Below are 21,311 nucleotides of genomic sequence, written 5' to 3' on the forward strand. Positions count from 1 at the left end.
CCCCAGGGGGCCCACAGACCATAAACCCTACAACCGAGGACAGCCAAAGACCCCACATACCACCCAAGTAAAGCCACAGATACCCTACCCTTCAACCTCACCAGTCTCCAGTAACTCACCTCGGCCCAGTGACCCATCAGATGGAAGATGCTTTAAGTGTAATGAACTGGGACATATCAAGGCCAAGTGTCCCAAGAACACCATGCGAGTGCAATTCATTACACCACCATCACACCAAAGATCCCCAGGCCCGGATGCCTCTCAAATACCCTTGGAGCGAAGGGAAAATTTGAGAGTGGGCGGAAAGAAGGTTACTGCGTGGAGAGACACGGGGGCACAAGTGTCAGCTATCCACCAATCCTTCGTTGACCCCAAATTCATCAACCCAAAGGCCAAAGTTACAATTTACCCCTTCATGTCACAAGCTGTAGACTTGCCTACAGCTCAACTGCCTGTCCAGTACAAAGGCTGGTCAGGAATGTGGACTTTTGCAGTCTATGACAATTATCCTATCCCCATGCTACTGGGGGAAGACTTGGCCAACCAGGTGAGGCGGGCCAAGAGAGTGGGAATGGTTACACGTAGCCAAACCAGGCAAGCTTCCAGACCCATTCCTGTTCCTGAGCCGTCCACAGAGGCCCCGTCTGTGTTACCAGAGACCCAGACAGAGGTAGTGGACCCGGATTCCATGCCTACCACTGAAACAGCCACAGCATCTCCAGTCCCAGGCCCGGAACTGGAACAGCAACCAGCACCAGCCATTGCAACCCCATCTTCAAACTCAACGCCAGAGGGCGCCAGCGAGCCAAAACTGGCAGAAGCAACAGACAGCCATACCCAAAAGGCTCAGCCGGAGCCTGAAATACCCTCAGGTGCACCAGCGGAGAGCGGTTCACCAGCAACGGTAACAACCCCATCACCTACATCGCTTCCAGAGGGACCAAGCCCAAGTCCACAGTCTGAGGAAGAACTGGTGACCTCAGCCTCAAGGGAACAGTTCCAGACTGAGCAGGAAGCAGATGACAGCCTTCAGAAAGCTTGGGCGGCGGCACGGAGCACCCCACCGCCTCTCAGCTCTTCTAATCGATCCCGGTTTGTTATAGACCAAGGACTTTTATACAAGGAAATTCTTTCTGGTGGACACCGGGAAGAATGGCAGCCGCAAAAACAGTTGGTGGTTCCAACTAAGTACCGGGAGAAGCTCTTAAGCTTAGCCCATGATCATCCCAGTGGCCATGCTGGGGTGAACAGAACCAAGGACCGGTTGGGGAAGTCTTTCCACTGGGAGGGGATGGGCAAGGACGTTGCCAAGTATGTCCGGTCTTGTGAGGTATGCCAAAGAGTGGGAAAGCCTCAAGACCAGGTCAAGGCCCCTCTCCAGCCACTCCCCATAATTGAGGTCCCATTTCAGCGAGTAGCTGTGGATATTCTGGGCCCTTTCCCAAAAAAGACGCCCAGAGGAAAGCAGTACGTACTGACTTTAGTGGACTTTGCTACCCGATGGCCAGAAGCAGTAGCTTTAGGCAACACCAGGGCTAACACTGTGTGCCTGGCCCTAACAGACATCTTTGCCAGGGTAGGTTGGCCCTCTGACATCCTTACAGATTCAGGGTCTAATTTCCTGGCAGGGACCATGGAAAAACTGTGGGAAACTCATGGGGTGAATCACTTGGTTGCCACCCCGTACCACCATCAAACCAATGGCCTGGTGGAAAGGTTCAATGGAACTTTGGGGGCCATGATACGAAAATTCATCAACGAATTCTCCAATAATTGGGACCTAGTGTTGCAGCAGTTGCTGTTTGCCTACAGGGCTGTACCACATCCCAGTTTAGGGTTTTCACCATTTGAACTTGTGTATGGTCACGAGGTTAAGGGGCCATTACAGTTGGTGAAGCAGCATTGGGAGGGGTTTACGCCTTCTCCAGGAACTAACATTCTGGACTTTGTAAGCAACCTACAAAGCACCCTCCGACACTCTTTAGCCCTTGCTAGAGAGAACCTAAAGGATGCTCAAAAAGAGCAAAAGGCCTGGTATAACAGACATGCCAGAGAACGTTCCTTCAAGGTAGGAGACCAGGTTATGGTCTTGAAGGCGCAACAGGCCCATAAGATGGAAGCATCATGGGAAGGGCCATTCACGGTCCAAGAGCGCCTGGGAGCTGTAAACTACCTCATAGCATTTCCCAATTCCTCACTAAAGCCTAAAGTGTACCATGTTAATTCTCTCAAGCCTTTCTATTCCAGAGACTTACAGGTTTGTCAGTTTACAGTCCAGGGAGATGATGCTGAGTGGCCTGACGGTGTCTACTACGACGGGAAAAAAGATGGTGGCGTGGAAGAGGTCAACCTCTCAACCACCCTGGAACGTCTGCAGCGGCAACAAATCAAGGAGCTGTGCACTAGCTTCGCCCCATTGTTCTCAGCCACCCCAGGACGGACTGAACGGGCATACCACTCCATTGATACAGGTAATGCTCACCCAATCAGAACCCCACCCTACCGGGTGTCTCCTCATGCCCAAGCTGCTATAGAACGGGAGATCCAGAACATGCTACAGATGGGTATAATCCGCTCATCTACCAGTGCATGGGCATCTCCAGTGGTTCTGGTACCCAAACCAGATGGGGAAATACGCTTTTGCGTGGACTACCGTAAGCTAAATGCTGTAACTCGTCCGGACAACTATCCAATGCCACGTACCGATGAGCTATTGGAGAAGTTGGGACGTGCCCAGTTCATCTCTACAATAGACTTAACCAAGGGGTACTGGCAAGTACCGCTAGATGAACCTGCCAAGGAGAGGTCAGCATTCGTCACCCATGCGGGGGTGTATGAATTCAATGTCCTTCCTTTCGGCCTTCGAAATGCACCCGCCACCTTCCAGAGGCTGGTAGATGGTCTACTAGCTGGACTGGGAGAATTTGCAGTTGCCTACCTCGATGATGTGGCCATTTTTTCAGACTCCTGGCCCGAACACCTACTACACCTGGAAAAGGTTTTTGAGTGCATCAGGCAGGCAGGACTAACTGTTAAGGCCAAAAAGTGTCAAATAGGCCAAAACAGAGTGACTTACCTGGGGCACCAGGTGGGTCGAGGAACCATAAACCCCCTACAGGCCAAGGTGGATGCTATCCAAAAGTGGCCTGTCCCAAAGTCAAAGAAGCAGGTCCAATCCTTCTTAGGCTTGGCCGGATACTACAGGCGATTTGTACCACACTACAGCCAAATCGCTGCCCCATTGACTGACCTGACCAAAAAGACCCAGCCAAATGCCGTTAAGTGGACTAATGAGTGTCAAAAGGCCTTTACCCAGCTTAAGGCAATGCTCATGTCTGACCCTGTGCTCAGGGCCCCGGACTTTGACAAGCCATTCCTAGTAACCACGGATGCATCTGAGCGTGGTATAGGAGCAGTGCTCATGCAGGAAGCAACAGATCACAACTTCCATCCTGTCGTGTTTCTCAGCAAGAAACTGTCTGAGAGGGAAAGTCACTGGTCAGTCAGTGAAAAGGAATGCTATGCCATTGTGTACACCCTGGAAAAGCTAAGCCCATATGTTTGGGGACGGCGGTTCCAACTACAAACTGACCATGCTGCACTAAAGTGGCTTCATACTGCCAAGGGGAACAACAAGAAACTTCTTCGTTGGAGTTTAGCTCTCCAAGATTTTGATTTTGAAATTCAACACATCACAGGAGCTTCTAATAAAGTTGCTGATGCACTCTCCCGTGAGAGTTTCCCAGAATTCAGTAGTTAAAAAGTGTTCTTAAAATGTAGAATTCTGTTAGTTATATACTTAGTAGTATATGTAAAGGTGCATGTGTTGTATTAATCTGTTTCTTTTCAAGTTCTAGAAGGAAATCGCCGCCAGTGAGCTTCCCCACTGTCTGCAATTTGGGGGGCGTGTCATAAACAGATAGCTAAGGGTTAATGTCTCTTTCACCTGGAGCACCTGACCAGAGGACCAATCAGGAAACCGGATTTTTTCAACTTTGGGTGGGGGGAATTGTGTGTCTGAGGTCTTTGTTTTTCTGTCTGCCTGCTTTCTCTGAGCTTTGGAGAAGTAGTTCTACTTTCTAGTCTTCTGTTTCTAAGTGTAAGGACAAAGAGATCAGCTAGTAAGTTATATGGTTTCTTTTCTTTGGTATTTGCATGAATATAAGTGCTGAAGTGCTTTGATTTGTATTCTTTTTGAATAAGGCTGTTTATTCAATATTCTTTTAAGCAATTGACCCTGTGTTGTATCATCTAATACAGAGAGAACATTTGTATGTATTTTTCTTTCTTTTTATATAAAGCTTTCTTTTAAGACCTGTTGGAGTTTTTCTTTACTTCAGGGAAATTGAGTCTGTACTCACCAGGGAATTGGTGGGAGGAAGAAGTCAAGGGGAGATCTGTGTGTTGGATTGCTAGCCTGACTTTGCATTCCCTCTGGGGGAATAGGAAAGTACTTTTTGCTTCCAGGACTGGAAACAGAGAGGGGGAGTCACTCTGTGTAGTTTCACAGAGCTTATGTCTGTGTATCTCTCCAGGAGCATCTGGAGGGGGGAAGGGAAAAAGGATTATTTCCCTTTGTGGTGAGACTTCAGTTCATCTGCAAATTTGACACCATCAGCTCAGGATTAAACAAAGACTCTGAATGGCTTGCCAATTACAAAACCAGTTTCTCCTCCCTTGGTTTTCACACCTCAAGTGCTAGAACAGGGCCTCATCCTCCCTGATTGAACTACCTCATTATCTCTAGCTTGCCTGCATATATATACCTGCCCCTGGAAATTTCCATTACATGCATCTGACGAAGTGGGTATTCACCCATGAAAGCTCATGCTCCAAAAAGTCTGTTAGTCTATAAGGTGTCACAGGATTCTTTGCTGCTTTTACAGATCCAGACTAACACGGCTACCCCTCTGATACAATTCTGTCTGTGACACTGCACCCCATATTCTTCACGGTGATATTATTATGATATAATTGTGATGCATTTTGTGTATAAGATAAATCATGTGAGGTGTCATTGGAAATGTTCTAATTTGCTGAATATGATTATCCTATTTCTGTGCACATACATATTTTGTATCTAAAGTTATAAATATTGACTATGTATCTGTACTTCAATTGTGGTTACACCTGGTTACGCCCACTAGGCAAGATGCCTTCAGTCTAGATAGCTGCTCCGGAAGGGGCTATTCAAGCCAATGACCCATTAGGGGAAACAATAGGTCTTAGTAGAAACTTCTCTCCCACCTGATGAGCCTTCCTGAGAGTGCTCCAGACAGCCTATGGATAATGGCTGCTATCACTCTGCAGGGGTGTGTGACCAGCCCATGTGACTCTGGACTCCATCTTGAGATATCTGAATCTTTCAACAAACTGGTGTGGGAAACAAGTTTTGAAACAGAGGGTTCCCATCGTATGCTAAAGCTACAGCATATAGCGTCATCTTTTGTTCTTCACTCTCCACACAAGAAGACTCCTGGAAACACCCGAGGAACAAAGTGTGAACTGGGGGGAAGTGCTGGACCCAGGCTAAAGGGATTTCCAACCTGTGTATGAAAGATCTGGAGCTTAAAATCGATCTTTGGTAGTTAATAAAGGTGTTTTTGCTTTATCTACACTAGTGAGTTGGAATGAAGTGCCTGGGAAAATCATAGCTCAACTGGCAGAGGCTGTTGTATATTCCTTTCCACATTCAGGGAGGGGGCGAATTCTATGAGCTTACGCTGTACAGTTCTCTGCACAGGGTAAGACTGTAACATTTTGGGTTTACACTCCAGTGGGGGGTACGAATCTGGTAAACTGGTGGTTAATTTGGCTGCAGCCTCTCTATTGTTGGTTCATGCAGTGGCTGGTTAGAGCCTGCATGTAACTGCAGCAGGGTGTGTCCCTACGTGTGTGGATGCTGGTGTAAGTGTAAGATGGGGAGCAGGTCTGCAGCTTGTCACAGCAGCACAGTGTGAGAGGGGGCACAGACTGGGGGAGTCAGAAGGCTCCATGAAACCCCAGTTCCATGTGGTTCCCAGGGGGGAACCCATCACACTGTAACAAATGCAGTCCAGTCCTAGCCGACACTCACCTTCTCACTGATTGTCTCTTTTGCTGTTAGTAACAGGAAACTGAACAGAAAATCCAAATGATGGCACATGATGCCAGCTGACAATCACACCTTTTCTGACCCCATGACCTACATCCTGACCGGCATCCCGGGTACGGAGGAGTCTCATGTCTGGATCTCCATCCCCTTCAGTCTGATGTACATTGCAACACTTTTCGGGAACTCTCTCCTACTATTCATCATACTAACAGAACGAAGCCTCCATGAGCCCATGTATCTATTCTTGTCCATGCTGGCCGCTGCTGATCTGCTGTTATCTACCACGACAGTGCCCAAGATGCTGGCTGTATTCTGGTTTAGAGCGGGGGAAATTTCTTTTGCTGCCTGCCTGACCCAGATGTTCTTCATCCATGTCAGTTTTATTGCTGAGTCGGCCATCCTGCTGGCCATGGCGTTTGATCGGTACGTTGCCATTTGCAACCCCCTGAGATACACCATGATACTAAACAAGTCTGTGATTGGGAAGATAGGGCTGGCAGTTGTCACAAGAAGTTTCTGTTTCATTTTCCCTGTCATCTTTTTTGTGAAGCAGCTGAAGTTCTGCAGAACCAACCGCCTGCCTCACAACTATTGTGACTACATGGGCATAGCCCGGCTGGCCTGCAACAACATCACAGTCAGTGTCTGGTATGGCGTAGCCATGGCTATTTTAGTAATTGGTTTGGATGCTGTGCTCATTGCTGTATCTTATGGGCTGATCCTCAGGGCCGTATTCCAGCTCCCCACCAAGGAAGCCCGGCTCAAGGCTCTCCACACCTGCGGCTCCCATGTCTGTGTCATGCTGATGTTCTACACACCGGCTTTTTTCTCCTCTTTTGCAAATCAATTTGGGCACATCATCCCAGGTTATATTCTCAACCTCCTGGCCAACCTCTATGTGCTCATTCCCCCCATGTTAAGCCCCATTGTTTATGGGGTGACAACAAAAGAGATCCTGAAACGGGTGATCAATGTGTTTCATCGATGCTGCAGCAGAAGCTCCCTGCTGAGCTAAAGGAGGCAACAGAAAATGCTGTGGGACTTGGAAATTAAAGCCAGGTTTTCATTGGAACTATAGGGATGTTTGAACTATGTCCTTCCACTTCGTAAGGTCGAAAGCTGGTCTCTCTCACCTCAGAATTTGGGTCCAATGAAAGCTCTTTCCTCCTCATGTTGTCTCTGTAATATCCTGGGATACACATGGCTACAACACTGCTCACTTCCACAAAAAGCAGCCAGACTGAATAAGTCTCTGTTCTAAGTTGAAGGGAAATCGCAAACCAAGAAAGCACAGGCGTAAAGTCACCATGAGAGAGAGAGAGAGAGCACGATGTGTGCGTGGAAAGCAGCAGCCAAGGGAGAGGTGCTATACAGCATGCGAAGTGCACTGTGCTGAACTTTGGGAGACAGGGGCTCTAGACTTCGTTCTCCCTCCAATCTGCTGTGTCACCTTGGGTTCGTTTCTTTCCTTCTTAATTTTCTCTGTGGCAAAGTGAGCACACTTTGGGGCCAGCATGGAAGTTAGGAGAAAGTATCCTCAGGAAGACAGCACAGGGATTACATGGCCCTCCACTGCACAGCCCAGAACCTGAGCAGGAGTGGCTTTTACTGTGTCACCATGGGCCTCCTCGACCTGGAGATCCACCCCAAGAGGACATGTCTAGGGCAGCACAGTCTCCCACACACCACCCAACAGCAAACATGGTGATTCATAATGTTTAAGGTCAGAAGGAACCACAATCTGACCTCCTGTATAACACAGGCCCTAGAATTATACCCAGTCACCCCTGGATCGAACACATTCACTTGATTTTTGTTACAGCACCTTCCACAAATAGATGCAAACTTCTAAATCCCTCTCAGGGTCACTGCTTTCTATCCACCTTATAGTCCATTCATCCAGCCCATACTTCTTTAACTTGCTGGCAAGAATACTGTGGAAGACTATATCAAAAGCTTTGCTAAAGTCAAGATATATCACATCTAGCACTTTCCCTATATCCACAGAGCCAGTTATCTCATCACAGAAGGCAATTAGGTTAGTTAGACATGACTGGCCGTTGATGAATCTATATTGACTGTTCCTAATCACCTTTCTCTCCTCCAAGTGATTCAAAATGGATCCTTTGAGGACCTGTTTCAGGAATTTGCCATGGACTGAAGTTAGGCTGACTGGTCTGTAGTTCTCCGGGTTTTCTTCCTTCTCTTTTTAGAATATGGTTAGATTTGCCTTTTCCCAACCATCCGGGGCCTCCCCCGATCACCCAAAAATTTTGAAGAGACTAGCCAATGTCTCTGCCATCGCATCAGCCAACTCCCTCAGCGTCCTTGGATGCATTAGGTCTGGACCCATGGACTTGTACATGTCCAGCTTTTCTAAACAGTCCTTACCCTGTTCTTTCACTCCTGAGGGCTGCTCACCTCCTCCCCATGCTGTGCTGCCCGTGCAGCAGTCGGGGAGCTGACCTTGCCAGTGACAACTGAGGCAAAAAAAGCATTGAGCACTTCAGCTTTTACCACATCCTCTGTCACTACGTTGCCTCTCCAGTTCAGTAAGAGTTGCCCGACTGTCTTGGCTAATAGCCGTTGATGGATCAATCCTCCATGGACTGTTCTATTTCTTTGTTTCCCCAGTTATCCATGTGTCTCGTTCTTCTTTCAATGCAGTTGTACTTTTGGCCATCACTTCATTCCTCTTACAATGAGTTCCCCAGGTTACATCTCTGTTGTGTGAAAAAATATGTCCTCTTGTTTGTATTAAATCTGCTGCCTATTAATTTCATCAGGTATCCTCTGGTTTTGTATATTGTGAGAAAGTAAATAACATTTCTCTATTCACTTTCTCCACGCCAGGCATGATTTTATAGACCTCTGTCATATTCACCCTTACAGGTCTTTTTTCTAAGCTGAACAGCTCAAGTCTGGGTGCTGGCTGGTGAGTCTTGCCCACATGCTCAGGGTTTAGCTGATCGCCATATTTGGGGTCGGGAAGGAATTTTCCTCCAGGGCGGATTGGCAGGGGCCCTGGAGGTTTTTCGCCTTCCCCTGCAGCGTGGGGCACGGGTCGCTTGCTGGTGGATTCTCTGCAGCTTGAGGTCTTCAAACCAATTTTGAGGATTTCAATAACTCGGTCCTGGGTTAGAGGTTGTTATATTATTGGATGGGTGGCGTTCTGTGGCCTGCCTTGTGCAAGAGGTCAGACTAGATGATCATATTGGTCCCTTCTGACCTGTGAGTCTATGAGTAAGTCTTTTTAGTCATGTTGAAAACCCCCAAGGTAAGAAAGGATTTTGTGGGGAAGCCAGAGGGCCTTGCACCCCAACTCCACAGTTAGCCGTGACTCTCAGACAGAATGGAAAGAGGAAGAACAGACCTTGTTAGCAAAAAACCCCTGTCTTTCAGAAAATTCATCTTGGGAGGACCAGGACAGACATCCTGGACTTCCATCTCTCTGAGTCCCCCACAGTAGACTGCCCAGCTTCCAGTGGCCCGACCTCTGACATGTGCATTACTCCTTCTCCTTGTCTGTGTCTCTCTTCCTAGGCAAATTGTCACATGGTTGCATTCCCCTCCTGGCTCTCAGGTGACTAAGGGCACCGACCATCGCTTACATGCAGACAGCTGGAGCGATGTCACCTGACCCCAAAGGCCTCAGCAATAGTCACACACCTGTATTCCCACCACCTCTGCATTGGTGCAGCACACAGGGAAACTGAGGCACAGACAGTATTCATGCAAAAATGTAAGAATCAAATACACTCACATATAATGTAATGACTTTGTAACAGGTGTGTCCTGGTGCCTAAGGGCCCTCTAGACTGATGTTCAAGACCTGTGGTCCCTGACACACAGACGGTAATGGAGACTGAGTCAAACACGCCAAGGTCAGCCTTTTCTTCTGCCACCTTTTACTATTGCAGCCTATCAAGTCTGGACTGAGAAGACAAAATCTCTGACTCTGCCCCTCACTGACAGAAGCGATCAGGACAGTCGACCTGACCTGAAACACCAAGGGGACATTACCCAGTGATAATCTTAGACTTGCAGGGCTGGAAAGGATCTCATGGGTCATCTAGTCCAGTCCCCTGCACTCCAGACAAACATTTTCCTAAGTGGCTGCTGATTTAAAGGGTTTCAGGTTTGGACGCTGGGGCACCGGAATGTGGGGGGCCAAGGCCCATGGCCCCATCACTTATAGAAGTTGGAGGGTTAAGCCCTCCCAATGCTTACAGCCAGAATGGTGAATGACAGAGGGAGGGGGTGGAGAGACATGAGTGGGGGGCAGGGGATTGGGGAGCAAGGGGTGGGACTGGGACGCAGGGGAAGGGGTGGTACAGGGTGGGGGCTTGGGGGACGGATGATGCGAGGGCGGGGCCCCCTGAATTCTGCAGCCTGGGCTGTCATTCTCAATGCCTTGCTAATGACCAGCAGCAAACCCCTCCAGGTGCTGTTGTCACTCAGCACAACTGAATGTGGAGCTCCCCCCTACCCCCGCTAGATTGCATGTATGCTCCCAGAGCCGCTCATGAATCACACAGGGAAAGGCCCCATCCAAATCCTCCCAGCTCCCAGCCTTCTACCTCAGCAATACACCAACTTGCACTGCTGAAGACGAGCAGTGCACATTTATTAACTGGTTCCCCACTTCATCAATGGAAAGTGGATATACACCAGCCCTTGCAACAGCTGCGGAGATTTACCACACGCTTCAAGCAAACTCCTTGGTAAAGACAAACTGTCAAATACGTTTACCAACTACAAATGATAGATTTTGAGTGATTATAAGTGATAGCCAAGAAATCAGCTTTTGTCACGAAAATAATATAAAATATAAACACAGAGTATACACCCTATTAGACTGGGCAACACCTGGATTAAGCAGTTTTTATCACCACACAGGATACTGCAGTTCATAGCACACACATTTCACCCTTGAAACTTGGACCAGTCCCGTGTGTTGGAGTCTTCAGGGTTCTGAGTGTCCTTGTTGCTTGCAGCATAGGTGGGGGCAGGAGAAAGTCCAAGTGTGGGGTCCTTTTGTTCTGTTTTATACCTTTAGTCCCATGTGCTGGGAGAAAACAAGTCCAGGCATGTCTGGGACACTGCTGAGTCTCCAGGCAAGGTTGAGCAATTCCCCTGGTGTGACCTCATGCAAGTGAGTCATTGAATTGTAGCTCCCTTGCTGGACAATGGCTGTTGATGGGCTATTTCACACCCCACCTGGGTCTTGGTTACTTTCCTTGCTGTTGTCCTTGGGAAGCTAATATCTGGCTGATTCCCCACCTTACAGCATGTTTTAGTGACAACCATAAAACACAAGTCTCGTAACTTCATAGACACTAAAACATCCATATTTAGAGAGAATAGTGACTTTCAGCTTATCATAATCTTTCCCCTGACACCTCCCATGTCCTGCTTTATAAGCAACATCACAATTATATATAAATGAGGAATATGGGAGTTACAAGAAGCTTATAAGCAGCAAAGAGTCCTGGGGCACCTTATAGTCCTGTGACTTCCAGTAGTAGAATCTATGAATCTATAGGATTCTCACAGCTTCTTCTGAAGCATCTGGTGCTGGTCACTGCTGGAGACAGGCTACTGGGCTCAATGGACCCGACTCTCATCCAATCTGGTGGTTCCCATGTTCCTCCACCAAGGTGCAAAGCTGACCTACTGCACAGCCCCTGTGTACGGTGAGCATTGACATTAAACCAAAAATGGAGCTGGCACTATCCAAAAGTGAGCTGCTGAATTGGGAGGCCTCTTTTCTCTAGCCCCCAACCTGAGACACACCTCAGCCAAGATTTCAAGAGGTGCTGATCTCTCACAGCTCCCACTCTCTGCCACTGGAGTGGCAGGTGCTCAGCAGCTGTGAAAAACCAGACCCTGGATGACACAAGCTCAGCATCCAAACAGGAGTGGCAGATAGGGATGCCAACTTTCTGACTGCAGAGAACTGAACACTTTTGCCTTGCCCCTCCCCTTCTCCAAGGTCCTGCCCCCTGCTCCATCCAACCCTGCTCCCTCCCTCGCTCACTCTCCCCCGCCCTTGCTCACTCGCTCAGGGGGTTGGAGGTGCAGCAGAAGGTGAGGGCTCTGCTGAGGGTGCAGGATCCGGGGAGGGGCCAAGAATGAAGGGTTTGGAGTATAGGAGGGGTGTCTGGACTGAGGTAGGGGGCTGGGCTGCAGGACAAGTTTTGGGGTGCAGGCAGCACTTACCTCAGACGGCCCCTGGAAGCGTCCTGCATATCCCTCTGGCTCCTAGGCAGAGGCACAGCCAGGAGGCGCTGCATGGTGCGTGCTGTCTCAGTCCAGAGGAGCCAACTCTGCAGATCCCATTGGCCACGATTCCCGGCCAAAGGTAGTTGTGGGGCTGGCACTTGGGGTCAGGAGAATGCGGGGAGCCCCCTGGCTACCCCCTGCCTGTGGCCAGACATGCTGGCTGCTTCTGGAAGCCCCTCAGAGCCAGGGTAGGCAGGGAGCCTGCCTTAACCCCGCTGCACCACCGTCCAGATTTTTAAAAGCCAAGTCACAGGTGCTGACCAAAGCCACCAGATAGACTGTCCTGATTGCTTCTGTCAGTGAAGGGCGGAGGCAGAGAATTTCTCTTCTCAGCGCAGACTTGATTGGTGGCAATAGTAAAGGGCGCCAGGAGAGAAGGCTGCCTTGGGCCTGTTTGACTCTGCATCCATTACTGTCTGGGCATCAGGGACCGCAGGTCTTTTGGTTTGGTTTACAGGGCCCTTAGGTGCTAGAACTCAGCTCTAACAATGTTGTTTTTTCCTCCTTATTATGTTGTACGTGAGCCTATTCGAGTCTCACAGTTTTGCATGAATACTGTGTGTGTGTCTCAGTTTCCCTGTGTGCTGCACCAATGCCTATGTGGTGGGAATAAGGATGTGAGACTTTTGCTGAGGCCCTCGGGACATGGTGAGGCGGCTCTAGCTGCCTGCTCATAAGCAATAGCTGGTGCTCTTTGTCACCTGAGACGCAGGAGTGGGATGCAACTGGGTGACACTTTGCCCAGGAAATGAGACAAAGACCAGGAGGACGAGCAACGGGTGTGTTGCAAGTCTGGCCACTGGAAGCTGGGCAATCTGTTGGGGCAGACTTGGAGGGAGAGGAGTCTGGCCTGGAGTCCTCCCAAGATGGACTTTGCTGAAAGTCACTGATTTCTGTGCTAACAAGCTCTGTTCTACACTCTGTTCCTTTGACAAATAAACCTTCTGTTTTACACACTGGCTGAGAGTGACAGCTGACTGCGGAGTTGGGGTGCAGGGCCCTCTGGCTTCCCCACAAACTCCTCCTTCACCTTGGGGGTTTTCACCGTGACTCGATGATGCGGGGGTTGGCGGCGATGACTGGGCAGGCGATGGTGTTCTCTCCGCTGTCAGCCAGGCTTCGTGAGGCTCAGGGAGAGAGCCGGAGTGCAGGGGGGGCCGGGTTTGTTTCACTGTGGTGATAGTTTTAGTATTGTTCTTGCTGCTGTGATCACAGATCTATGAGTGGTGGAGCAAGGTTCTCCAGCAGACCCTTGGCAGAGCTTGGGGATAAACCCCAGATGTCCTGAGTCACAGTCCTGATTCAAAGCCTGTGTGGATTTTGCAGCATTTTATACCTTAAGAGAGCATTCTGTAACCCCCATATTCCTCAGTTATAATTAATTGTGATCTTCCGTAAAAATCATGCAATGTGAGCTATCAAGGGAAAGGTAATGAACTGCTGAAAGCCACTATTCTAGCTATATATATAGATTTTTTGTGCATATGAAGGTACAAGAATTGTGTTGTCTGGTCATCTCTAAAACATGCTGTAAGTTGCGGGATCAGCCAGATGTTACCTCTCCGAGACAACAACAAGGAAAGTAACCAGTGCTCAGGTGGGGTGTCAAACAGCCTGTCAACAGCCATTGTTCAGCAAGGGAGCTACAATTCAATGACTCACCTGTATGAGGCCACACCAGGGGAACTGCTAAACCTTTCCCAGTGACTCAGCAATGCCTCCAAACATGCCTGGACTGGTGCTCTCCAGGCACATGGGACTGAGGGTATAAAACAGGACACAGGGGCCCCACACTTAGCATTTCTCCTGCCACCACCTACGCTGCAAGAAACAAGGAGACTAAGAAGAATGAAGGGACTGGCCCAGGATTCAAGGGTGAAATCCTTTTCAAGGGTGGGCTGCATAAGTATTAGAATTGCCAACAAATGGAGGGACTTGATCATTCCCCTCTATTCGACACTGGAGAGGCCTCATCTGGAGTACTGTGTCCAGTTTTGGGCCCCACACTACAAGAAGGATGTGGAAAAGTTGGAGAGTCCAGCAGAGGGCAACAAAAATTATTAGGAAGATGGAGCACATGATTTATGAGGAGACGCTGAGGGAACTGGGATTATTTAGTCTGCAGAAGAGAAGAATGAGGTGGCATTTGATAGATGCTTTCAACCATCTGAAAGGAGATTCCAAAAACTCATAGACTCATAGAATTTAGGGTCAGAAGGGACCAATATGATCATCTAGTCTGACCTTCTGCACAAAGCAGGCCACAGAATCCTACCCATCTACTTCTATAACAAACCCCTAACCTATGTCTGAGTTATTAAAGTCTTCAAATTGTGGTTTGAAGACCTCAAGCTGCAGAGAATCCACCAGCAAGTGACCCGTGTCCCACGCTGAAGAGGAAGGCGAAAAACCTCCAGGGCCTCTGCCAATCTGCCCCAGAGGAAAATTCCTTCCCGACCCCAAATATGGCAATCAGCTAAACCCTGAGCATGTGGACAAGACTCACCAGCCAGCACCCAGGAAAGAATTCTCTGCAGTAACTCAGATCCCAACCCATCTAACATCCCATCACAGACCACTGAGCATACTTACCTGCTGATAATCAAAGATCAATTGCCAGAATTAAGCTATCTCATCATACCATCCCTTCCATAAACTTATCAAGCTTAGTCTTAAAGCCAGATATGTCTTTTGCCCCCACTACTCCCCTTGGAAGGCTGTTCCAGAACTTCACTCCTCTAATGGTTAGAAACTTTGATCTAATTTCAAGTCTAAACTTCCTAGTGTCCAGTTTATACCCATTTGATCTTGTGTCTACATTGGTACTAAGCTTAAATAATTCCTCTCCCTCCCTAATATTAATCCCTCTGATATCTTTATAAAGAGCAAGCATATCCCCCCTCAGCCTTTTTTTGGTTAGGCTAAACAAGCCAAGCTCTTTGAGTCTCCTTTCATAAGACAAGTTTTCCATTCCTTGGATGGATGGATCAAGACTGTTCTCAGTGGTGACAGATGACAGAACAAGAAGCAATGGTCTCAAGTTGCAGTGGGGGCGGTCTAGGTTGGATATTAGGAAACACTATTTCACTAGGAGGGCGGTGAAGCACTGGAATGGGTTCCCTAGGGAGGTGGTGGAAACTCCTTCCTTAGAGGTTTTTAAAAAGCCTTGACAGAGCCCTGTCTGGGATGATTCAGTTGGAACTGGTCCTGCTTTGAGCAGGGGATTGGACAAGAACCTCCTGAGGTCCCTTCCAACCCTGAGATTCTATGATTCTGTGATTCTATCATCTGTCTATTATGAACTGCAATATCCAGTGGGGTGAGAAAAAACTGCTTAATCTAGACGTTGCCCAGTCTAACAGGGTTGAGAGTTTAGACGGTGTTCTTATATTTTCTTTTATTTTAGTAACTAATCTGACTGTTTGCCTATCACTTAATATTACTTAAAACTATCATTTATGGTCAATGCATTTGTTTTACTGTTTGTATGAAGTGTGTAGCAAAACGTTCCACTTTCCATTGATGAAGTGGTGAAACAATACATTTGCACTGCTCAAGACTGTACATTCCTGATGTACAGTGCTGGGAGATGTAGGGGTCTTGGCTCTGGTGCCTTTCCCTGTGTGATGCATGAGTGGCTCTCTGAACAGTCATGCAATCTAGCAGGCTGTGGGGCTCCACATGCTGTTGTGCTGAGTGATAACAGCACCGGGAGGGGTTTTCTGCTGGTCACTAGCAAAGCATTGTGAGGCACAGGGGGCACAGCGATCCCGGCTATCCCATCACAGATGTCATTCAGGGTCTACATCTCCCTGCCAGGCAGATACTTTTCCCTGGGGTTACAGGACTGGCCAGGGGAGAAAGGAAGGATCCTTTTCTCTTGTTCTTCAGTGATGTACAGTGGGAGCAAGAGGCAACTAACCTAGAGTTGGTGTGTTACAGGGTCTGTAACTAACTCTCTGCCTCCTTCCTTCCTCCCTGAGCCAGAGGGACCCCCCCACATACACCAGAAGCTACTGGAAAAATGGGGAAAACTAAACAGGCTGTGAACTTCCAGTTCATTGAGGTACAAACCTCCATCGGGGTAGGGGTAGGGTTCGGGTTAGGGTTACAAAACAGAAGCTACTGGAAAAATGTAGAAAATTAAACAGGTTGTGAATTTACAGTTCACTGAGATGCACACATCAATTGAGGGATGTCCAGGAGAATTGGAAAAAGGCTAATGTAGTGCCCATCTTTAAAAAAAGGAAGAAGGAAAATCCGGGGAACTACAGCCTCACCTCAGTCCCTGGAAAAATCATGGAGCAGGTCCTCAAGGAAACCATTTTGAAACACTTTGAGGAGAGGAAGATGATCAGGAATAGTCAACATGGATTCACCAAGGGCAAGTCATGCCTGACCAACCTGATTGCCTTCTATGATGAGATAACTGGCTCTGTGGATTTGGGGAAAGTGGTGGATGAGATATATCTTTCAGAGTGGCAGTTGTGTTAGTCTGTATCAGCAGAAACAACAAGGAGTCCTTGTGCCACCTTAGAGATTAACACCTTTATTTGGGCATAAGCTTTCGTGGGCTAGAATCCACTTCATCAGATGCATGGAGTGGAAAACACAAAAGCAGATATATTTATACATAGTACATGAAAAGATGAGAGTTGGCTTACCAGGTGGGGGATCAGACTAACAAGACAATTTAATTATCAGCAGAATACCAAGGGAGGGAAAATCACTTTTGAAGTGGTAATGAGGGTGGCCCATTTCAAACAGTTGACATGAAAGTATGAGTAACTGTAGGGGAAAATTGGTAAGGCAAAATTAAGTTTTGTAATGACCCATCTGTGACGGGTTGGATCACAGATTCTCCCTTGGGGCTGCCAACTAATGTCCGAAGATTACTTCTGCCCCTGCCTTCCCTGTCTTCCCAGATTGGGACTTCAGTGCCCTGCCTGGTTTGAGCCAGACCCGCTAGTGTGCAGCAAACTCTGTCCCAGGTCTGACCCATGTCCCCTAATAGCTGTAGGCTTAATTGAAAGCAGCTTAAGAAGTGTTCCTATCTTTAATGCTCAGATGCACAAACCCCAAATAAATCCATTTTACCCTGTATAAAGCTTATACAGGGTAAACTCATCAATTGTTCGCCCTCTATATCACTGATAGAGAGATATGCAAAGCTGTTTGCACCCCCCCACAGGTATTAATACATACTCTGGGTTAATTAATAAGTAAAAAGTGATTTTATTAAATACAGAAAGTAGGATTTAAGTGGTTTCAAGTAGTAACAGACAGAGCAAAGTGAATTACCAAGTAAAATAAAATGAAACACACATGTCTAAACCTAATGCAGTAAGAAAAATGAATAGAGATAAAATCTCACCCTCAGAGATGTTTCAGTATGCTTCTGTCACAGACTAGGCACTTTCCTAGTCTGGGAAGAATCCTTTCCCCTGGTGCAGCTCTTGTTCCAACTCTGGTGGTAGCTAGGGGATTCCTCATGATTGACGCCTCTTTTATTCTGTTCCACCCACTTATACATCTTTTGCATAAGGTGAGAATCCTTTTGCCTCTCTCTGGGTTCCCACCCCCTCCTTCTCAGTGGAAAAACATCAGGTTAAAGATGAATTCCAGTTCAGGTGACGTGATCACATGTCACTTTAAGACGTCATTACCCACTTGCCAGCACACAGTATATAGGAAGACTTACAAGTAAAACAGAGCCATCTTTACAGTAAATTGTCCTGATTAATGGGAGACATTAAGATTCCAAATCAACATTAATGGCCCACACTTTGCATAACTAGAATAAGACCTCAGAGTTATATTTCATATTTCTAGTTTCAGATACAAGAGTGATACATTTATTCAAATAGGATGACCAGCTCAGTAGATTATACGCTTTGTAATGATACCTTACAAGAGACCTTTTGCATGAAGCATGTTTTAGTTACATTATATTCACACTCATCAGATGCTTTCATAACATCACAGATTGAAACGTCACACAATCCACTCCCAGTCTTTATTCAGGCCGAATTTGAGGGAGGTTGAAGTTTTTGAATGTTGTAATTCCTGATGACAGATTTGTGTCCATTTATTCTTTTGCGTAGAGACTGTCCAGTTTGGCCAATGTACATGGCAGAAAGGAATTGCTCGCGCATGATGGCACACATCACATTGGTAGATGTGCAGGTGAAGGAGCCCCTGATGTTGTGGCTGATGTGGATAGGTCCTATGATGGTGTCCTTTGAATAGATATGCAGACAGAGTTGGCACCGGGGTTTCTTGCAGGGTTTGGTTCCTGGATTAGTGTTTTTGTTCTGTGGGGTGCACTTGCTGGTGAGTATTTGCTTCAGGTTAGGGGGCTGTCTGTAAGTGAGGACTGGCCTGTCTCCCAAGGTCTGTGAGAATAAGGGATCGTCCTTCAGGATAGGTTGCAGATCCTTGATGATGTGCTGGAGAGGTTTTAGTTGGGGTCTGTAGGTGACGGTTAGTGGCTGTAGATATTTTGACTTTAAAAAAGCTTTTGATATGGTCTCCCACAGTGTTCGTCCCACCAAGTGAAAGAAATACGGGCTGGATGAATGGACTATAAGGTGGATATAAAGCTGGCTAGATCGTCGGGCTCAATGGGTAAAGATCAACAGCTCAATGTCTAGTTGGCAGTTGGTATCAAGCGGAGTGCCCCAGGGGTCGGTCCTGGGGCCAGTTTTGTTCAACATTTTCATTAATGATCTGGATGATGGAATGGATTGTACATTCAGCAAGTTTGCAGATAGCACTAAGCTGGGGGGAGAGGTAGAAACGGTGGAGGGTAGAGGTAGGGTCCAGAGTGACCTAGACAAATTAGAGGATTGGGCCAAAAGAAATCTGATGAGGTTCAAGAAGGAGAAGTGCAGAGTCCTTCCCTTAGGATGGAAGAATCCCAGGCATTTCTACAGGCTGGGGACCGACTGGCTAAGCGGCAGTTCTGCAGAAAAGGATCTGGGGATTACAGTGGATGAGAAGCTGGATATGAGTTGGCAGTGCACCCTTCTTTCCAAGAAGGATAATGGGACATTGGGCCGCATTCGTAGGAGCATTGCTAGCAGATCAAGGGAAGTGATTATTCTCCTCTATTCGGCACTGGAAAGGACACATCTGGAGTAATGGGTCCAATTTTGGGCCCCCTACTACAGAACAGATGTGGGCAAATTGGAGGGAGTCCAGTGGAGAGCAACAGAAATGATTAGGGAGCTGCGGCACATGATTTATGAGGAGATGCTGAGGGAACTGGGCTTGTTTAGTCTGCAGAAGAGAAGAATGGGGGGGATTTGATAGCAGCCTTCAACTACCTGAAAGGGAGTTCCAAAGACGAAGTAGCTTGGCTGTTGTCAGTGGTGGCAGATGACAGAGCAAGGAGCAATGGTCTCAAGTTGCAGTGGGAGAGGTCTAAGTTGGATATTTGGAAAAACTATTTCACTAGGAGGGTGGTGAAGCAGTGGAATGGGTTACCTGGGGAGGTGGTAAAATCTCTGTCTTTAGAAGTTTTTAAGGCCCGGCTTGACAAAGCCCTGGCTAGGATGATTTAGTTGGGGTTGGTCCTGCTTTGAGCAGGTGGTTGGATTAGATGACCTCCTGAGTTCTCTTTCAACCCTAATCTTCGAAACAAAGCGTAGGAATAAATGGTCCATTTTCACAATAGAGTAAGGTAAACAGCAGGGTCCCCCCATGGATCTTTACTGGGACCAGTGCTGTTCAATACATTCCTTAATGATCTGGAAAAGAGAGTGAACAGTGAAGTGGCAAAGTTTGCAAGGATACAAAATTATTCAAGATAGTTAAATCCAAAGTTGACTGAGAAAAGTTACAAAGAGATCTCACAAAACTGGATGACTGGGCAACAAAATGGCAGGTGAAATTCATCATTGATAAGTGCAAAATGATGTGCACTGGAAAAAAATAATCCTAACTTCTCATATATAAGGAAGGGGTCTAAATTAGCTATTGCCACTCAGTAAAGAGATCATAGAGTCACCGTGGACAGTTCTCTGATAACTTCTGCTCTCAGCACAGCAGTGGTCAAAAAGGCTAATAGACTGTTTAGAACCATTAGAAAATGGAGAGAAAATATCATATTGCCAGTGTATAAATCCATGGTACACCCACGTCTTTAATAGTGTGTTCAGTTGTAGTAGCCGCATCTCAAAAAAGTTATTGTGTAACTTGCAACGGTTCAGAGATGGGCAACAAAAAATGATTAAAGATATAGAATGGTTTCCATGTGAGGAGAGACTAAAAAGTCTTAGATTGTTCAGATTAGAAAAGATAACTAAAGGAGGATATGACAAAGGTCTATAAAATCATGTTATTTACTTATATACACAATGCAAAAGCCAAGGGTTACCTGACAAAGTAAATAAACAGTATATTTAATAAAAACAAGAGAAAGTAATTTTTTTCATGAAGCACAGAGTTAACCTGTGGAATTCATTTCCAGGGGATGTTGTGATGGCCAAAGGATTAAAAAAAGAATTAGATAAGTTAATGGGGGATAGGTCCATCAATCACAATAAGCCAAGATGGTTGAGGATGCAAGCCCTTGCTGCTTGTGTCACAAAACCTCTGACCACCAAAACCCAGGATGGGCTGAGAGGGGATGGATCACTTGATGTTTGTCCTGTTCTGTTCACCCCACCTAAGCACCTGGCACTGGCCACTGTTGGAAAACAGGACACTGGGCTAGCTGGACCTTTGGCCTGACCCAGTATATACCATTCTTATGTTCTTATCAGACATTTCTTCTCAACAGCTGCAGGAATGGAAGGTGAGAATAAAGGAAAAAAGATTCCCACAGTATTTCTGCTGGATGTTGTGTGACGTTAGCAGAAGGTCAAACAAGCCTCCAAGCCCCAGAAGGAGTCGGCATGTTCTCCTCAGCAGCAAAACAGTCCTTTAG

General features: G+C 47.2%; 1 protein-coding gene across 1 annotated transcript; it reads left to right on the top strand.

Moving 5' to 3' along the window:
* Positions 1 to 6,143: 6,143 nt before the first annotated feature.
* On the top strand, positions 6,144 to 7,109 carry LOC127047279 (olfactory receptor 52B2-like). Its single transcript, XM_050945435.1, has one exon. The coding sequence runs from the start codon at positions 6,144 to 6,146 to the stop codon at positions 7,107 to 7,109; it is 966 nt and encodes a 321-aa protein (XP_050801392.1).
* The last annotated feature ends 14,202 nt before the right edge of the window (positions 7,110 to 21,311 follow it).

This window comes from Gopherus flavomarginatus, chromosome 1 (genome assembly GCF_025201925.1).
Source record: "Gopherus flavomarginatus isolate rGopFla2 chromosome 1, rGopFla2.mat.asm, whole genome shotgun sequence".
Classification (NCBI taxonomy): Eukaryota; Metazoa; Chordata; order Testudines; family Testudinidae; genus Gopherus; species Gopherus flavomarginatus.